At 45.1% G+C, this 18909-nt stretch overlaps 2 protein-coding genes across 2 annotated transcripts in view; one reads left to right on the forward strand and one right to left on the reverse strand.

Moving 5' to 3' along the window:
* Positions 1 to 1956, forward strand: part of CCDC175 (coiled-coil domain containing 175) — a 77226-nt gene extending 75270 nt beyond the window's left edge. Inside the window, exons 19-20 of the mRNA XM_073585513.1 lie at positions 691 to 838; positions 936 to 1956. Coding sequence (XP_073441614.1) covers positions 691 to 838; positions 936 to 943 — 156 coding nt within the window. The 3' untranslated portion in view covers positions 944 to 1956. The remainder of the gene's footprint in view (positions 1 to 690; positions 839 to 935) is intronic.
* JKAMP (JNK1/MAPK8 associated membrane protein) lies at positions 983 to 18878 on the reverse strand. The gene is made up of 7 exons (XM_073585539.1): positions 18743 to 18878; positions 11915 to 12006; positions 10480 to 10634; positions 10187 to 10393; positions 9157 to 9338; positions 3386 to 3462; positions 983 to 1957 (listed from the first exon to the last, which is right to left on the reverse strand). The coding sequence occupies exons 1-7, from the start codon at positions 18744 to 18746 to the stop codon at positions 1739 to 1741; spliced, it is 936 nt and encodes a 311-aa protein (XP_073441640.1). The 5' UTR covers positions 18747 to 18878; the 3' UTR covers positions 983 to 1738.
* Positions 18879 to 18909: the final 31 nt, after the last annotated feature.

The following is an 18909-nucleotide window of genomic DNA, read 5'->3' on the forward strand; positions in this document are numbered from 1 at the left end:
TCTCAGGTGGTGCTGTCATGGGTTCCGGAAAAACCGGCTACCGGTAAGTAACCATGGTGGTTTCACACTTACGTTTATCGTGTCAGTTGGCAGCCGCCAAAAAGGCGGAGAACGGATCCGTGGCCAATGAAACACCAACGGGAGCTAGTGGACCGTTGGTGCGTCGGAATCTGCCGACATGGGAATGGTAAAGGAACCGCGCTGAAAAAAAATAAACACCGCCGATGTAGCGGGATCCGGGAGCGGGCATCGAGAGAGATCCAGCAGTCAGAACAGGATTTAGGGTTAAACGTACAGCAAGTGGGAAAAATGCGGATCCGGCCACACAAAAAAACGTTGCATTGTCCGTTCAGTGATGTCAGCGGACGCCAAAATGTTGGGTGATCCGCAGAAATACGGATGCAACGGACGACCGTCAGTCAAAATCCACAGTTAATGCAAGTCAATGGGGAAAAAACGGATCCGCCAAGAAAAATGGTGGATCCGTTTTTTAGGCAAAACGGCGGATTTTGACTGATGGTGACAAACGGATGTGTGAAACAGGCCTTAGCGTGTGTGTGGTGTGTCATCGGCTCCGCTCAGTCTACGGCAGGGACAAGCACTAGACAATCCTTATAAATCCTGCTTTTTTTTCTGCCTATACAGCTCACACAATTCTGTTAACGTATGCAGGAAACACTGTCATTGCAGGACTTTTCAGAGAGAGACCAAGAGATCCTGGATGCCATCACTGAGCTTTTAAGGAAAATTAGAAACAGGGAGGAGAAGGTCGGAAACCTGAATAATATACTGCATGAGAAATTCACTGGACTTTCTTCTCTATTAGAAAGCAAAGCAGGTCTGCAACTTTGTAGGATATATATTTTATTAGAAACACATAATAACCATACAAATTTATTGGTTGTTGATATTTTATTGTTTTCTTTTGATTTCAGGAAGATAGGCAACCACGACTTCGAACTCACTGGGAAAAACGACAACCTTTCCTTGAAGCAGGTTTTATTTTTTTTTTCTATGGGCACATCCAACAAAGCTGTATGTTACAGAAATAAAATGTATAAAAGAAACAAAATCTCATTCACTTACCTTCATGGGTAGGTCACAAAACAAACAAGTCAAAAATAAATATCAGAAATTTACAAAGGTTCAGAAGACACAAGATGAAGAATCGGCCTCTGCCCACAGTTCCTGAAGAAGGCCGTGCGTTTTATGAGGTTACTATATATACTTTGCTCCTCTATTTTTGCGCTCTGCAGAATTAGACATCTACATTTTACTTAATCCCGTTGTCCTGTAGCTCACTGTGAAGTGCCAGCATGCTCTATCACACCGTACCTCCATCCCTGTTAATACTTTAGGTGCCTTAGCTTAATTACGATTATTACGCTTTGTTTTAGGATGGAAAGTTTTGCCGGCTATAGGAAAATTAATGGAAAGGCATTAATAACAGTCATACCAATGAAAATGTGGCCCTCCATTATATTTGACACAATAGTGACAAAATGCATAAATTAAAACGCTTATTCACAAACTAAATGTTCCATCCTCTGTAGGCAACATTTTTTTTTTCTTTTAGTGTCATTGGCTCCTTGTGAAACCATAGGATAAATAGTAGCAGACAACATGGCTCTCTCCATTGTATTGCCTTTGTCCAGGAATGCTGATACGTCTCAGTCATCCACCTTTTAGGGCATGGCTTTCATATTTCAGTTAATTTTCCTGGGATTTCCGCCCCAGGTTAATGTCCACTACCTTCTTCCAGACGTATCCGGGAGGGGTCTGTAAATTTGGCAGTGATCAGGTAGAAGAGAGTAGGACCCGGGACCAACGCCAGAAGAGGCAAGTCACGTTCTAATTTATCCATTCTAGAAATGGAGATAATCCCATAGGCGTGAATTAGCCAATGACTGAAGAGGATGACCAGCCTTTTCTTCCTCACCAGGAGATCCTTAAAAGTCTACAAAGAAAAATAGCAAAATATTCAAAAAAATTAGAAGCAGCAGCAAAGAATTTGGATTGCAGAAAATCCCAGATAAAGAACAATGCTCCAAATATAAAGAAAATAACACGGATTGAAAAAATGGTTGACTTTCATTGGCATATAGTGCTGATGTTTTGGTTCATGATATGATCCTTTCTCAAGCCCTTTCAATGGTTCACATCATGAACCGAAACAACGCCATTATTACAAAAATCAGCCCTTTTTTCAGTGTGCTACCTCCATTATTTCCTTTATATATTTTAGGTTGACCTGTTCATATGATCGGTTCTTGTAGTTCAAACACTTAAGACTAAAGGGATAGGTGATAAATGGCTCAATGTTTAGGGGCCCACACACACTGGCCCCCGAACCTCCTTTTGGAATACAGCAGCAGTCAAGAGTACAATGCAGCTCCATTCAAAGTGTATGAGACTGATGGAGATACCTGAGCTTGTAATTACCCATCAGTGTCAGTCCCATAGACTTACAACAGAGAGGTAACGTGCATACAGCACCTTTGCTCCATTACTTGTTTATGGGACTGTTGGAAATAGCAGTGCACTGCACTCAGCTTGTTTTGGCAGTCCTACAGATAGGTGCGCATGATCAACATTCACTTCTGCTCTATTCATTGGTTATGGGACTGCCAGAAATAGAAGAGCGCTGTACTTTACTTTCTCTGTTAGTCCTATAGACAATAAATGGTGCCAAGGCTATACATGCTTAACCTCTGTTCCACTGTTTTTGGGACTTCCGGAAATAGTGGAGCGGTGTACATTACTTGTTTTTGCAGTCCTATAGATAATAAATGGCGCAGAGAACAAGCAGTCTTAGCTTCCACTAGAGATGGAGCCCTGTCCATTGGATCCTCTGGGTCCCACCATTAAGTAAATTATCCCTTATTATTCTTGTGGTGTTGGGAATAAACATTGAAGGTTCACAAGTATTCGGCTGATAGCTGTCTTTACCAACTCCTCCACACACAGAAATGCTCATATGTTTTCAGTGGATAGAGGGGAGAAGGTTGACTTATCTGGCAATAGTTTATCCTCCCGAACAAAAGGATTAAGGCTGATCTTTTTCTTCCCTGTTACACATATCAGTGAGTTTGGGCTGACTTACATGGAATGTGTATGGGAGGCTTTTAATCATTTGGCTATAAATGTAAGACTAGAGGAAAGCACTCATCTTGGGGATTATCAGAATGACTTTATACAAATATACCAAGATCTAATTTGAAGTCTGCCTTACAATCCACCAAATACAAAGTCGTGACCAAAGAGATCTCTTTGTGAACAAGAGAAAGGTAATTGTTAAACTCCAAGACAGCCGAGGACAATAAAAGAGACAGTGCTGCTATTCTCTGCAGTGTAATCACAGCCCGGTCCCCGAGTCCGTCCTTACCTCTATCTCTGATGCAGACATATACACAGCCAGCGTTATGAGTGACAACACCAGAATGATGTAGGGGAAGGCGTAATCTGGAAAAGAACACAATAGATGATCAATGACGGAGAATCTCCCCTTATACACAAGAAGCAGGAGCAGAAGTGTCTGTAGCGAGACTACGTGTACAATGCCAAATTGTGTCACTCATTACCGCCGTACACAAAGGACGTATTGTACTGTTCTCTGCCACCAAGTGCTGCGATGTAATGTGTGAATACGGTCACATTGCTAACAATGCGGGTCATCACACTAGAAGTCTCCTAGTAATAGCTCCGTGTAGAAAAGGGCAGTACAGGTGTGTCAGCTTATAATCATGCCATCCCATGTCATGACGTACCCTGCCAAAAACCAGGAGAAGGCACCTCATATTTTAAACATACATTCACGAACAAAATCAACTTTGAATTTTTATGTAAATAAAGGCTGTAAGTGCTCTGAGGGAGGGGATGAATTCTTGAAGGAGTAGCCATCCTCAACATTATTCCTAGCTTACTTACCCATGGGCTATTTTTTCGACCATCAGCTGCGGCCACCGCCATCAGGAGCTTATCTACAGCATTCTGTAACGATGACGTCCTCTTCTTTGATTCCCGTCGCAGCTTCTGCGCAGGCGCACTGCTCTGCCCTGTTGAGGGCAGAGTCCTGCAGTGCGCAGGCGCCGAACCTCTCTGACCTTTCCCGGCGCCTGCGCACTGCAGTACTCTGCTCTGCCCTCAACAGGGCAGAGCAGAGCGCCGGAGCCGCGACGAGAGGCAAAGAAGAGGACGTCACCGCTAGAAGATGGGAGGCGCCGGACCGCGACACCCATCGGACCAAGACCGGACCACCCCCGGGTGAGTATAATAACTCATTTTTCTTCTCTTTCAGGTTATATCGGGGGCTTATCTACAGCATTACAGAATGCTGTAGATAAGCCCCTGATGGCGGTGCCGGCAGCTGATAGTCGAAAAAATAGGTGACAGATACCCTTTACTTGATGTCTGTCCATTGCTAGTACGGCACTGCTAACAGCAGCGCTTTAAGGGAATGTCAGCAGTATGATGTAAGGGCCGAGGCTGACTCCGATGTCACTTACTAGGCTTTGTGTTGCAGCCAATCAGTGGTGTGGGTGGGATCATACAGGGCTCAGCATTCCTAGCTCTGCAGCAGAGTAAACTGTGATTGTATCACAACTGTTGCACCCAGTAAACGAAGGGACATATCGCTGGGAATCAGGGTCTCTGTCATCACATCATGTTAAAATATATATGTGTGTATATATATATTATACACACATATGCACAATATTATATATACACACAGACACACACATACAGCTGTGGCAAAAATTAAGAGACCACTGCACAGTTTTATAAAAATCAGCTTATCTACATGTCTGACAGCCATTCCATTCCAGTATCGGTTAAATTCCAACCAGAGTACACCTCATTCTACTTAATGTGCTTCTGATTAGGTGATCACCTGAACCAAATCTTATTTAATGAAGGAAAGTATAAAAACCCTGCTGTGGTGTTCACAATCTTCTTGCAATAGGACAAGCTGGATGGCAAAACAAGTGCTAGTAATATCCCAAAAGTAATAGGAATGAAAAAATAATTTTTAACCAAAAGAGTTGAAAAGAAAAGTCTTGAGTGAGGAAAAGAAGGGCTCAATTTTGGCTTTACTAGCGGAAGAATACAGTGAGCCTCCATCCTTAAAATTTCTAAGACGCCAGTCCATTACAACAAGGTCAAGCAGCAGACATTGGGGACAACAAAGCTACAGACAGGCAGAGGGCGAAAACGACTCTCCACTGACCGGGATGGCCGTCATGTTATTCGATTATCACTCATCAGCCGCAGGATGACATCAAGTGACCTACAAAAGGAATGGCAAATGGCAACTGGGGTGAAGTGCACTGCAAGAACAGCTCATAACAGGCTCCTAGAGGCAGGGATCAAGTCATGTAAAGCTAGAAAAAAGCCTATCATCAATGAGAAGCAAATGAGAGCCAGGCTGAAGTTTGTTAAAGACCATAAGGATTGGACCATAGAGGACTGGAGAAAGGTAATCTTCTCTGATGACTCTAATTTTCAGCTTTGCCCAGCACTTGGCCACAGTGTCTTGCACCCACTGTGAAATTTGGTGGAGGATCGGTGATGATCTGGGGATGCTTCAGCAAGGCTGGAATTGGGCAGGTTAATCTTTGCAAAGGACGTATGAATCAAGCCACATACAACGTTATCCTGGAAAAACAGGTGATTCCTTCTGCTCAGGCAATGTTCCCCAACTCTGAGGACTGTTTTTTCCAGCAGGACAATGCACCATGCCACACAGCTAGGTCAATCAATGTGTGGATGAAGGAACACATCAAATCCCTGTCATGGCCAGCCCAATCTCCAGACCTGAACCCCATTGAAAACCTCTGGAATGTAATCAAGAGGAAGATAGATAGTCACAAGCCATCAAACAAAGAAGAACTGCTGAAATTTTTGTACCAAGAGTGTCCAAAAGCAGTGTGTGAGACTGGTGGAAAGCATGCCAAGACGTATGAAAGCTGTGATTAAAAATCATGGTTATTACACAAAATATTGATTTCTGAACTCTTCCTGAGATAAAACATTAGTACTGTTGTTTCTAAATGGTTATGAACTTGTTTTCTTAGCATTATTTGAGGTCTGCAAGCACTGCATTTTTTGTTATTTTGACCATTTCTCATTTTCGGAAAAATAAATACAAAATTTAGCGATTGGAAATTCGAAGACAAAATTTTGTAAGTAGTTTATAGAATAAAAGAGCAATTTACATTTTACAAACTGAAAAATTTGCAGTGGCCTCTTATTTTTTGTCAGAGATATCTATGTCTGTCTGTATAATTATTATATATATATATATATATATATATATATATATATATATATATATATATATATATATATATATACACACACACACATACACACACACGCACTGCCCCTATGCACAATATATACACCCAGTGCCTCTCTGCAAGATGTGTGTATATAAATACACACACACACACACACACTACCACTCTTCGAAATATATACTCATACACACTGCCCCTCTTCAAAATATATACACACACTCCCTCTGAACAAAGCAGCCCCCCATCCCCAGCCACTGCATCTCTCAAAACGGTGTCGTCTTTCATATTTAATACATTATGTCCAGCTCGTGCTGGAGCTCTTACCAGTGCCAGCCCACACTGACTTTGCTCCTCTGCGGCCCCAGCAGCAGGGTGATGAGACCAGTAGCATGATGAGTCATCACACTGCTGCACATTGAACCTGGGGCTGACAGCAGCTTATCTGTCCCAGTCTCTGCACAGCACTGTTTAAATAAGGAGTGGGGAACCTTTTTCCAGCCGGAGGCCATTTGGAAATTTCTACCATCATTCGGGGCCACACAAAAAATGATCACCCTGAAAATGACCCCGGTATACTTAGTCAAACAATTAATTACAGTAACTCACCCTTAATTTGACGGCTGGAGCTGCTTCTCTTTAGTGCAGCTGTGACGTTAGGTGATACTAATCATCTTGCTTCTCACAGCTGTTTTTCCAGGTTTGTGTCGGCCAGGAGAGCAGTCAACTTTTTGTCATAATAAGTTTTGTAAATCATATACACAACATAGGAGACGATGGGACTGCTGTATAAGCATCACATAGGAGATACTGTGACTGCTGTCTATACATCACATAGATACAGCTGTCTCAGCGTCCTCTATGTGATAGGAGACGCTGACACTGCTGTATCTATCACATAGAGGATGCTGAGACAGCTGTATATTCATCACATAGGAGACGCTGAGACTGCTGTATCTATCACATAGAGGACGCCGAGACAGCTGTATATACATCACATAGGAGAAGCTGGGACTGCTTTATTTACATCCCATAGCAGACGCTGGGACTGCTGTACATACATAACATAGGAAACATTGAGACTGCTGTATATGCATCACAGGAGACTCTGAGGTCATATAAATTACAGGAGGGGCTGGGATATATTCATCACCAAGGAGGCTAGGGGGAACAGACATCACTGATGGGCTATACACATCACTAGGAAGCACAGACAGCACTGTGGGTATATACATCACATGTGGGGGGATATACAGCACTTCTGGGGTAAATTCAGCACTGGAGAATATACATATCACATGGGGGGGGGGGGGGACAGGCATCGCCGGGGAGGAACATAGATCACCAGGGGGAAACACAGATAACCGGGGGTGCATGAAGATCACATAGCTGGGGGCACAGAGATCACAGGGAGACACATAGCTGGGGGGCAAAGAGATCACGGATAGGCACATTGCTTGGGGGAATAGAGATCACAGGGAGCACAAATCACAGGGATCACGGGGGAAGGGGCACAAAGCTGGGAGCCACAGAGATCACACGGGTGCACATAGCTGGAGGGCACAAATCACAGGGAGGCATATAGCTCGGGGGAACAGAAATCACAGGGAGGCATATAGCTGAGGGGCACAGGGATCACAGAAGGACATATAGCTATGAGGCACAGAGCTGGGGCCACAGACCACATGGGGGTACATAGCTGGGAGGCATATAGTTGGGAGGCACAGATCACGAGCAGAAAGGCACAGAAATCACCAGCAGACAGGCACAGAGCTGCCGGCACAGAGATCGCTGTGGACTCTCTGGCAGCAGCTCCTCTTCCGGGACAGTAGGATGGGAGCGCATTGGGCGCTAACCTCGCCCACCCCGATGAAGTCATCAGTCATGTGCAGGCAGCGTTCTGTAATGAACACTGCGTACCGTGCACTTGGGGGTTAAAGGGCTGGCAGGATACGGCTGCCACCCGAGCATTGCGGCCTCCAGGGACCGGGCCGCATGCAGCCCGTAGGTTCCCCACCCCTGGTTTAAATGTATTAACATCTAAAATATGCAAATACATTTGAACATTGGAAGGGAGTGGAGCGTGTGCCATAGGTTCGCCATCACTAGCCTAGGAGGTAAGAAAACAAATGTCTCCATGGCAACAGACCGTAAACAAATCACGTGTAGTGTAATCCTGCAATCTTCTGTATTTGGTAGTTCGGGATGAATTAAGCGGATAGTGCTCAGACACTGCAGTACATGATTCAACTCCTGGAGAAGAGGGATGGGGTCCCCTATGCTTGTGATGGGTCAGTTAGGCGAGACATGTTATTTTCAAAAACTCCTTTTATACATATTCTATAGGAAACACATTCAGAAAAAACTACTGAGGTTTAGGGCAGGCATTGCAATCACTGCAGCTTCCATGTCTGCCCATCATCAGCAGCAAGTCTGTGTCTGCTGCTCCTTTTTTGCAGGAGAGCAAACGAGAATGTGAATTTCTTGCGTCTTACCCTCTGCTAAAGGAAGGGATGCTGATCCTGCATTAAAGGAACTTCATGATGCCTATGGACAAGATGTTATACCCAGATAGGTGATAACTTGCTGATCACTAGGACCTCGCCCGATCCATCTGAGCCGCTGCTCCAAATGTTGTCTATGGGACTGTTGGAGGTGGCCGTGCTGGGACCTCCAGCGATCAGAAAGTTACCATCTACTCTGTGATAACTCGCTATATTCCTTAAAGCCTTTTCAGACGTGTGATCCCTTCACAGTTTAACAAGTATCTATTTTGGGCATTTTAATCGCTTAGGATAGCACAAATATACATCTATAATACATATAACATTTTCCTATAATGTATATAAATGCAACTTACACAGTAATCCGCCTCCTACAGCCTGTATCACAGTTAAGATCGGGAAAAAATACAACGCTGCATAGATACTTTTAAAACGATCCGACTTCCCTAACCCGCAGGCGATCTTCTTTATTAAAAGAGGTCTGAGCAGCATCATCAGCACCAAGCTGAATGCATAGTAAATGAAGACGATGGTGTACCTGTGGATGATCGCAATACAATCGTTACAAAAAGAATAACATTTACACTATCCATACAAAATTACTACGTAAAGATGGCCACCTCAGACATCATGGATGTGGTCATCATCCATTAGCACCAAGACACTGAATGAGGAGGGAATGTCCTTGTGATCCAGTCTTTCACGTACTATATACTGCTGTGTACTAGTTTCAATTATACAGAATGTATCATCAGAAAATAACCCATTCCTTCAATCAAGTTTTTGTTTTGCTGTATTTTTTATTATTTTTTTTTTAACTTGTACAATTATAGTAGCCACTGGGAATAGTTCAGATTTACCCCTTTTTATATAAAAGACTTTTCAGAAGTCTCATTATCATCAGAGGCAGGGTTACAATGTCAGGTAACTCCTCTATACACAGGTGATAACACAAGAACCACCAATCACAATAAATGATGTCACCGCTCCACCATACCCTTTGCCCATGCTCATTGGATGCTTCAATACAAAAAAAAAAATAGGGTTTGCTCATACTGACTAGTGTACATGGGTATTTCCTGAAGCTACAAGAAATTATAGTTTAAAAGAAAACTCCAGTGGCCCATGTGAAAATTAATAGATTTCTAATTTGTTTTTTTTTACATACAGATTGTGAAATGGGGAAAAAAAATGGATTTAAATAATAAGTCATTTTCTGATGACCCGTTCCCTTTAAGAACCAGAATTGGCTCCTGGTTGAGGACAAGTAGGTAAGAAAAAAAAAAAAAAAAGGCACAAAATGAATAATCTATAAGATGACCATTTATAAAACACTCAGTCCTCCATTATATCAGACTATTCACATTACGTGAACAGGAGACTTACAGGGGATAAACGGCTTCATGTGTACAGTGCACAGTGTTGACGTAGTCCGGGCTGGGGTTGTACAACATTGTATACCAATCGGAAAGTTTTTCCACTCCACAGGAGCGAATGTGTAGATATCCAATGGGTTCATTGACGAGTAACGTTATCAGGGCAGCCACAGTGCATTCAAACAAGGCCGTGATGTGCTGGAAAAATGCGCTGGAACTGGAGAAATGAAAGGTTACAACTCGTATATACTGTATAATATAAGACATGGGAGCATTGTGGATAGAAGAGAATCCTGCTCTTACCTCTTTTTACCAGAATACCACTCGATGAAGAACCAGTGTAATACAAGTGGAAGCATGCCCATAAATCCTAAATACAGCCAGTCATACAGCTCGGGAGATCCTACACACGGACGACAGATGCTGTGAGAGTCGATCTGCTCACCTCGAGGGCACGCCTGAAAGACAGAGGCACACAATTGTATTGTGCCACTTTCATAAGATGAAAAATGACATTACCCGTATTTTTCGCTTTATAAAACGCTCCGGATTATAAGACGCACCCCAAATTTTGAGGAGAAAAATAAGAAAAAATATTTTTTAATAAAATGGTGGTGCTTGTTATAATCCTTGCATCTTACTGCTTACTGGTGGTGGTGGCTGCGGTGTAGTGGGGTCCCAGGGTTGCTGCTGGAGGAGGCAGGAGTGGGGTGATGCTGCAGGACGCAGGCAGGGATGAGGGGGGGCTCTGATGTGTGCCGCTGCTGCGTGGGTCTTGTGCTGCTGCGGGGTGTCTCTGATTGCCCGGCGGTTGCAGGCTTGTACTGTGGGTGTCTCTGGTGCTCAGCAGTGTTACGTGTGGCCGGCTCTGCCAACATTTTGCCAGAGCCCCAGCATTTCCACGGTTCCCTGTGTGCGCATTGGTTCCGGTAAAAAATGGCCACCGGCACATGCGCAGATGTGATCTCGGGACCAAGTTCTTGAGAGATGAGATTTCAGTGCTGAGATTTCATCTCTCGAGATCTTTGGTCCCAAGATCATACCTGCGCATGCGCCGGCGGCCATTTTTTACCGGAACCACCGCATACACAGGGAGCACCTGCAGCACCGGCCAGCAACCACCGGGCACCCGGACAACCCCTGATCATGGCCTATGCTAAGGCATGTACGCTTTGTAAGAGGCACCCCCATTTTCTCCCCAAATTTGGGGGAAAAAAAGTGAGTCTTACAAAGCGAAAAATACGGTATATAGTATGGAGTGAAATAATGGCCCAATGACATAAGGTAGAGACCAGACGGGACCTGCAGCGGAAGAACTGACAATAGAGCAGCTTTCTGCTGACGCAAAGGCTACGCTCCCCTGCAGAGTATTTTGTCGAGTTGTTTTACGCTGCGTATTTTGGAAAAAAAATGCAAGTGACCCATTTTACTGGGTGCAGACATGGTGCTTAAAGTCTGCAATATCAAAAACTCATCATGGAAACGTAGCCTTATTAGGGGGAAGGGGGTTCTTAACATGGTATATGTAAAAGAGGAGCTAGGACTAGTTCAGAAGACCATAAAGAGGTAATTTATTTCACATCTGCAATTACCAGCCTAACTGACAAGAAATATATAATATGTAATAATCTTGTTATTCACAGCCAGACCTGGAATTGCACACAACTGCTATACGGTCAGTTTGATCCATGGCCTTGAATCTTAAATGATACAAATAGATAATGTAGATAGAACTCACCCCACATTCTCCAAAGGTTTCATTTGACCCATTTAAGAACAGCACAGGTTTTCCACAGTAAAGGCCAATGCATGCTTTTCCTGTATCCACAGCTGAAAAGGAGATATGACATTATGTCAGAGGAGTTACGTTTTGGACACAATTTGTGAAAAACCTGATGTTACAATGTATTTTTGCAAATATGTGGAACTATCGCTCTCAGTATAGCGCTCCTATGCATAGCCATGTGTCTCCGTGGTTACAAACTATAACCAAACCAAGCGCAGTTCCATCCTGCAGCCATATCTGCTTTTGTCTGTTCACTACTAGATGGACATGGTTTCATTCCAGTCTGTAACCATGGAGATACATAAAAAACGTGATATGCTCGGTATGTGCTCATGGTTGCTGTGGCAGCCAGGAGGGCCTAAAAATAAAAAGTTACAGTTTTCTGAAAATGACAAACAGAAACCAATTTTTTTTTTTTTTTACAAAGTCCTGAACTTTGAAACACCACTAGAACAATAATAAGACTTAAAAGTTTGGCATCTCCATTCTCATACTGACCTACAGAATCATGTTTCCAGGTCACACAGTAACAAAAACAATGTCAGAATAGCATTTTTTCACCATGTATTTCCGTACCTTTTATGGTAAAATAAATGGTGCCATTGAAAACTACAACTCATCCCGCCAAAAGAGGGATTTTTGGTACTCACCATAAAATCTCTTTCTTGGAGCCTTCATTGAGGGACACAGGTAACCATGGGGTGTATGCTGCTGCCACTAGGAGGCTGACACGATGCACAAAAATAAGAGTCAGCTCCTCCTCATCAGGTTACACCCACCAACTAACACCAAGCTCGTTAGTTAGTAGTAAAGCAGTAGGAGAAGCAACAATAACAGAAAAAACTATATACAAAACCTACAGGCATGTAAGCCCAACCAAAGCACAAAACAAGGGAGGGTGCTGTGTCCCCCAAATGAAGGCTCCAAGAAAGAGATTTTACATTGAGTACTAAAAATCCCTTTTTGTTTATCACTTCATTTGGGGACAAAGGTAACCATGGGACGTACCAAAGTAGTCCCGTGGGGGCGGGAAACAAAAATAAGTAGAACAAATTAAGTCAGACGGAGGGCAACCACCACCTGCAACACCTTTCTGCCCAAGCCAGCCTCAGCCCAGGCATGGTTATGAACCTTATAAAGGTGTGCAGAGACGACCAGATCGCGGCCTTGCCAATCTGGTAAGTAGAGGCTCAATGTCAAACGGCCCAGGATGCCCCCTACACCTTGAGGGGGATGTCAGTGCATGGAGAGAAAATGCCTCCCGGATCGCCGACCGAATCCAGTGGGGGATGGTAGAATTGGGAGCAGGGGCTCCGTGCGGCGATGACCCTCAGAAATGACCCACAAGGAGTCAGAATGACGCAACAAAGCGTTTCTTGAAGCACAGAAACAAGTGACTCTGACCGAATCCAGCTTGAGAAGGTGGAATGATCCTTACATTATTGTCTACCTTAGGCAGGGATGAAAAGACAGGTCTGAGCCAAAAAAATGAAAAAACACAGCTGCCAGCTCAGAGACTCTCCCAATGGATGTGGTGAATCACAAAAAAAGGAGGTAACCTTCCATGAAAGGAGGGAGAACATAATATCCTGAACTGGGTTTGAAAGAAGGTTGCTGAGGAACACCTAGTATAACATTAAGATCCCACTGCTTTACCAGAAGCCGATAAGGGGGCGCCAAGTGAGCAACGCCCTGAAAGAAGTCCTTGCCCGGGGGGAACAGAACTGGGGATTACACTGGAAAGGAACTGAAGCGTGGGAACCAGACCCTTAAGGCTAAGTGCCAACGTTGCAAAAATGCTGCGAAAATATCCGCAGCATTTCCTTAACTCCCTGCCGCGGGTAAAACGCATGCGGATTCCCGCAAAACACAAGCGTTTTTAGCTTGCAGAATGCTTGCGCTTTCCAAGCGATTTGATGCATCACTTGGAAAAGTAATTGACAGGTTGGTCACACTGGTCAAGCATAGTGCTTGACCAGTGTGACCAACTTTTTACTATTTATGCTGCCTATGCAGCATCAATAGTAAAAGATAGAATGTTAAAAATAAAAAAAAATAAAGTTATTCTCACCTTCTGACGGCCCCCGATCTCCTCAGCGGTGCTCCCGGTACGTTCCGTTCCCAGGGATGCTTTGCGCGAAGGATCTTTGTGACGTCACGCTCGCGAGACCGCGACGTCATCTCAGGTGATTCGCGCAATGCATCCCTGGGAACGGAAGATGCTGGCAGAGTGGCTGAGAGGCGGGAAGGACTCCAGGGGCCATCAGAAGGTGAGTATATCACTATTTTTTATTTTAATTCTACTTTTTACAGGAATATGGAACCCAGGGCATGGAGGAGAGTCTCCTCTCCTCCAGACCCTGGGTACCATCCGCACATGAAGCGCTCACTTTACGCATGGTGGGCATAGCGATTCCGCAGAAATAATGAACATGCTGCGGATTTTACCGCCATGCGATTCCGCAGCAGTGAAATCCGCAGCATGGGCACAGCAACTGCAGAATCCCATAGGATTGCGTGGGTGCGTTTTATTAGTGTTTCCGCTGCTGCAAAAATGAGGTGGAAACGCATAAAAAACGCAACGTAGGCACACAGCCTAAGAGTACTGAGGGCGAGACCGGAATCAAGGCCAGAATATAGAAGGGACTGAAGGCCTAAAATCTATGGAAAAAAAAAAAAAAGAGGACACGGGCGTTGCTAATGTATCCTGACCTGTATAACCTGGGCAGAAATAGCCCATCCTCCCTCAGAATTGGTGGCCTAAATAGCCATGCCATTAAATTAAGAGATAGAACTCTGATAGAATTCGGAGACCGACAACTATGATGGAAGGGAGGGTCCTGTGAGTGTAGGTCTAGACAGTCTGAAAACCTTCAGGGGACGTCCACTAGGAGGTATACTAACTCTGCGAACGATGCCCTTCTGGGCCATACCGGAATTACCGGAACCCCCTCCATAGTGATTTCCTATATGACTGTCGGAATCAATGGAAGAGGAAGGTAAACAAAAGAACGGTTGAAAATGAGACTACAGAATGACCACAGCGTAGTAGCCGATGGCTAGAGGTTCGCGAGACGAGACTGCGAAAACAAGACACCCTGTGATTTGTCTGAGACACCATCAGATTGATGTCCGGGGTGCCTCAACACTGACAGATCTGTTTGAAGACTGCGGTGATGAAAGACTGCTCGCCCAAGGCAAGACCCCCAACGACTCTGGAAGTTGGCGGACCAATTGTACGCCCCTGGAATATGGTTGGAACATGGTGTCCAACGGAAAGTAAAGAAACGATTTTCCGAGTAGGATGGAGGCGGTGATGGACTCCCACAACAGAGACTGTCAAACCCAGAGTGGACGCCGAATGGGACATTGCCAAGAAAGGAACCTCTTGTCCTAAGCTGACCCGAAAGCCCGATGAAGTAAAAAGGGCCTGGAACTGGGCAAAAGGTACAACTCCCTTGGTGGCAATCATCTTTCGCAGTACTCTCACGCCTAGCTGCAGGGGATATGGAGACAGCCGTCTCGGGCAACGGATCCTTAAACAGAGAGATGAGATCCTTTCCTTGGAAGAAGGAAACTCCTCCTGAATCGTGAAACTGCTTAAGTAGGTCGCAAACCAGAATATGCAGATAAGCATCATGAATGTCCACCAAGCGGAGAAAGTTCCTCGGTTCCAAAGAGACGATAACCGAGCATATGAACACCACCTAGGAGTGCTAGTCGGACTCAACAGTTTAACCATTTGAGAATCAAACGAAGAGGCAGGAATAAAAAGCCTGAAAAGGTATTCATCATAGGGAACAGGTACAATTACCCCTGTCCAAAGGAGCTTGAAGAAGCCCATGACCTGAACCGGGTACCTCGTGGAAGGGACTGGAAAAGAACGTCTGCCTGGTGGGGAAGAAAACTCGATCTTGTAACCTGAGGTAACAATCTCTCTGACCTAGGCATTGTCGACCACCAACAATCAAGCATCCTGGAAAGAGAGGAGAATATAGCTCCCCACTCTGGGAGAATCCCAGGTGGGAGTGACCCATCGAGTATTATTATTAGTATTTATACAGCACCATTGATTCCATGGTGCTGTACATGAGAAGGGGTTACATACAAATTACAGATATCACTTACAGTATGCAAACTAAATCACAGACTGATACAGAGGGGAGAGGACCCTGCCCTTGCGGGCTTACATTCTACAAGATGGTGAGGAAGGAGACAGTAGGTTGGGGGGTTGCAGCAGCTCCAGTGATGGTGAGGAGGTAGCTACGGTAGTGATGAGGAGGTAGCGGGGGTCATTGCAGGCTGTAAGCTTTCTTGAATAGGTGGGTTTTCAGGTTCCGTCTGAAGGATGCGAATGTGGTTGATAGTCGGACGTGTTTGAGCATAGAATTCCAGAGCATGTGGGATATTCGGGAGAAGTCTTGTGTAGAGAATAAAAACTTTTGGAAAAAAACCCTGAGGACTTCTAGGATTGACCCCTTTAGACAACAGCGAGGAGCTGGCTTGCAGGATGGTCTTCTCCTCTCCCTGTGGGAAGAAGAAAGGTCCTGATGAGAGACGGTCCCGGGAGGGGAAAAAGGAATGAAGCTAGAGAGAATGCCTCTTGGTGAAGGGACGTCTTGTGTTTGGCTGAGGGAGCGTTGAGATTATCTGGAACAACCTACACAGCCTAAAACCCAGGAAAGAGGTAGGTAAGGGACTTATTGGAAGAAGGATCCAGATACTGCTAGGCCCTCAGCTAAAGAAAAAAACCATACGGCAATGGTATCCATGGAAACTGTAGTGGATCAACTGGCAGCGACCAATGAAATGTTTGTCAGCGTGCGCATTCTGTTCTGAAAGGTCAATAAGCCCTTAGAAGGTGTTGTCAATAAAATCTCTTGCCATAGGAGATCTACCCAGGTAAATATATAGATGATTCCTACTGAGAAAAGGTTTCTCTGGATGTTCCCAGTGTTTGATGAAGAATTCCTTAAATTCCTTGTGGCTGTAAAATAAAAAAAACATCTGGGAAGGACGTCTTCCTTTCTTGAACGAGACGGAGATGGGGAAGACCTCATCGCCCCCGCCTGATCAGCCATCCCGCCGAGGGCGTGGACTGGGCTGAAGAAAGAGGCCCTTGAAAAACGTGCGATCATAGTGCACGCAAAGAGTGACGCGCATGGCTTTGGGGCGTGACCCAGAGCGGGAGGAGACGAAGGAGAGAGCTCTCTCACTGGATTAAGAACAGTACACTAAACGGAAAGGTGTGCGCTGATTGGTCAGGAAGCTGGTGTGGCCAAAAAAACCCAAGATGGAGGCTGTGCCGAGAGAAGGCCCAAGCTGGGGACTAAATTAGAAAAAGAGGGCAGGAGGACATTGCAGCGCATCGGCGCCTGCCGCAACAGGACCTGCACGGAGGTAACGCGGGCGGCGTTGTAAAGGTGGCCCACGGGGACACAGAAGCCTCGTGAAGGAGACCACAGGGAGGACAAAGAATGAAGAAAAAAAAAGGTACTCCAGCGTAGCAAAATATAAAACTTCATCTTTAATGGAAAAAATTCATAAAAACAGGCACAATGCGGACAGGTGAAAAAGTCAGTGCTAATTGTTAATTAAATCACAAGGTGAGTAGATTTAACTCTTTGTGAAAGCACTTTAACAACATGCATGTACCATAGAAAATAAAAACAGTAGATCATGAAAAGACAATATGCAGACACAAAATAATTAATACCATGAATGAGACAGACTCTTATTACAATGCGTATCCAAACTGATAAGAAGTCAAAACACGGAAAAGACAAACTAAGAAAAAAACAAAACAAAAAAAAAAACCCCAATATCTTATACAGGGAGGACAGGACAGGGCCATACCTCCAAAAGTGGGTCCCAAATTCTTCTTCACCTTTGAGGATGCTGTCAGGAGCCCCCGGGTGGATGAGAGTCACTGGGATATGGCATCCTCCTTCCCGCAATGTCGCGGGCACGGACGGTACAGAAGATAGTGTCAGCCCCTTACAAGAAGCGGTAAGGCCGCCACCAGTGACCACCGTCTTCCTCCCAACCCTCTATGAGGAGAGGTGTGGGGAAAAGGCAAGGACCGTTGCCCTGAAGCACCGTGAGGTGACATTGGATCAGGTCCTGCCTACGCGTCCGAGAGTGGGCGATGTGGGCGACACCACACTACAGTCTTGGTCGCACAATAATGGGGGGAAACAGGGTGAGGGTTACACCCTGTTACCCTGTAGAAGGAAAAAGACCTGCAAGAAAAAGGGAAAAGATTAATAAAAACACAACAGGTGACCTGAAAAGGAAAAGACAGATCTGGGATCAGATCCAGGTCCATCTCCTACTGACTCTAAGATAAAACTGACGAGCTTTGCGTGTCGGTGGGTGTAGAATGCTGAGGAGGATCCATTTTCCTTTTTTGCCTAGCTTCAGCCTCCAAGCGACAGCAGCATACACCCCTAGGCAACCTGTGTCCCCCACTGAAGTGATAAAGAATTTAGGCCCCTATACAGCTATGACGACGAAAAAATTCAAACAGTTATGACTTGGCAGAAGGGGACAAAAGTGCAAAAACAGAAGATTGTGAAGGGATTAAAAATCCTAGGAGAAATCTGGTTGCTATGGGCAACGTCTCCATTTTTGCCCTCTTTTGTACATGAGGGCTGACAGGGAGGCTGGAGATATGTGATGGGGGACAGCCATCATGCTGGGGACACGGGGTACAGCCTATGGGCAGCGGGGCCCCTCACTGACGTACACTCTGTGGGCCCCGCAGTGTCCACGACTTACCCATCAGGATCCAGGGTCAGGGAGCTCCAGCCTGCAGACATCCCCACCACTTCCGGGTCTGGCTCTGCGGATGTGCTGACGTCATAACTTACGTCGAACATTTGAGACGTTCAGGCTTCGCCGCCATTTTTGCTGTGGGCAGCGTAAGTGTAATATTGCCCACAGTT

Source organism: Dendrobates tinctorius, unplaced genomic scaffold, assembly GCF_039654945.1.
Source record: "Dendrobates tinctorius isolate UK_male_01 unplaced genomic scaffold, ASM3965494v1 ptg000010l, whole genome shotgun sequence".
NCBI lineage: Eukaryota > Metazoa > Chordata > Amphibia > Anura > Dendrobatidae > Dendrobates > Dendrobates tinctorius.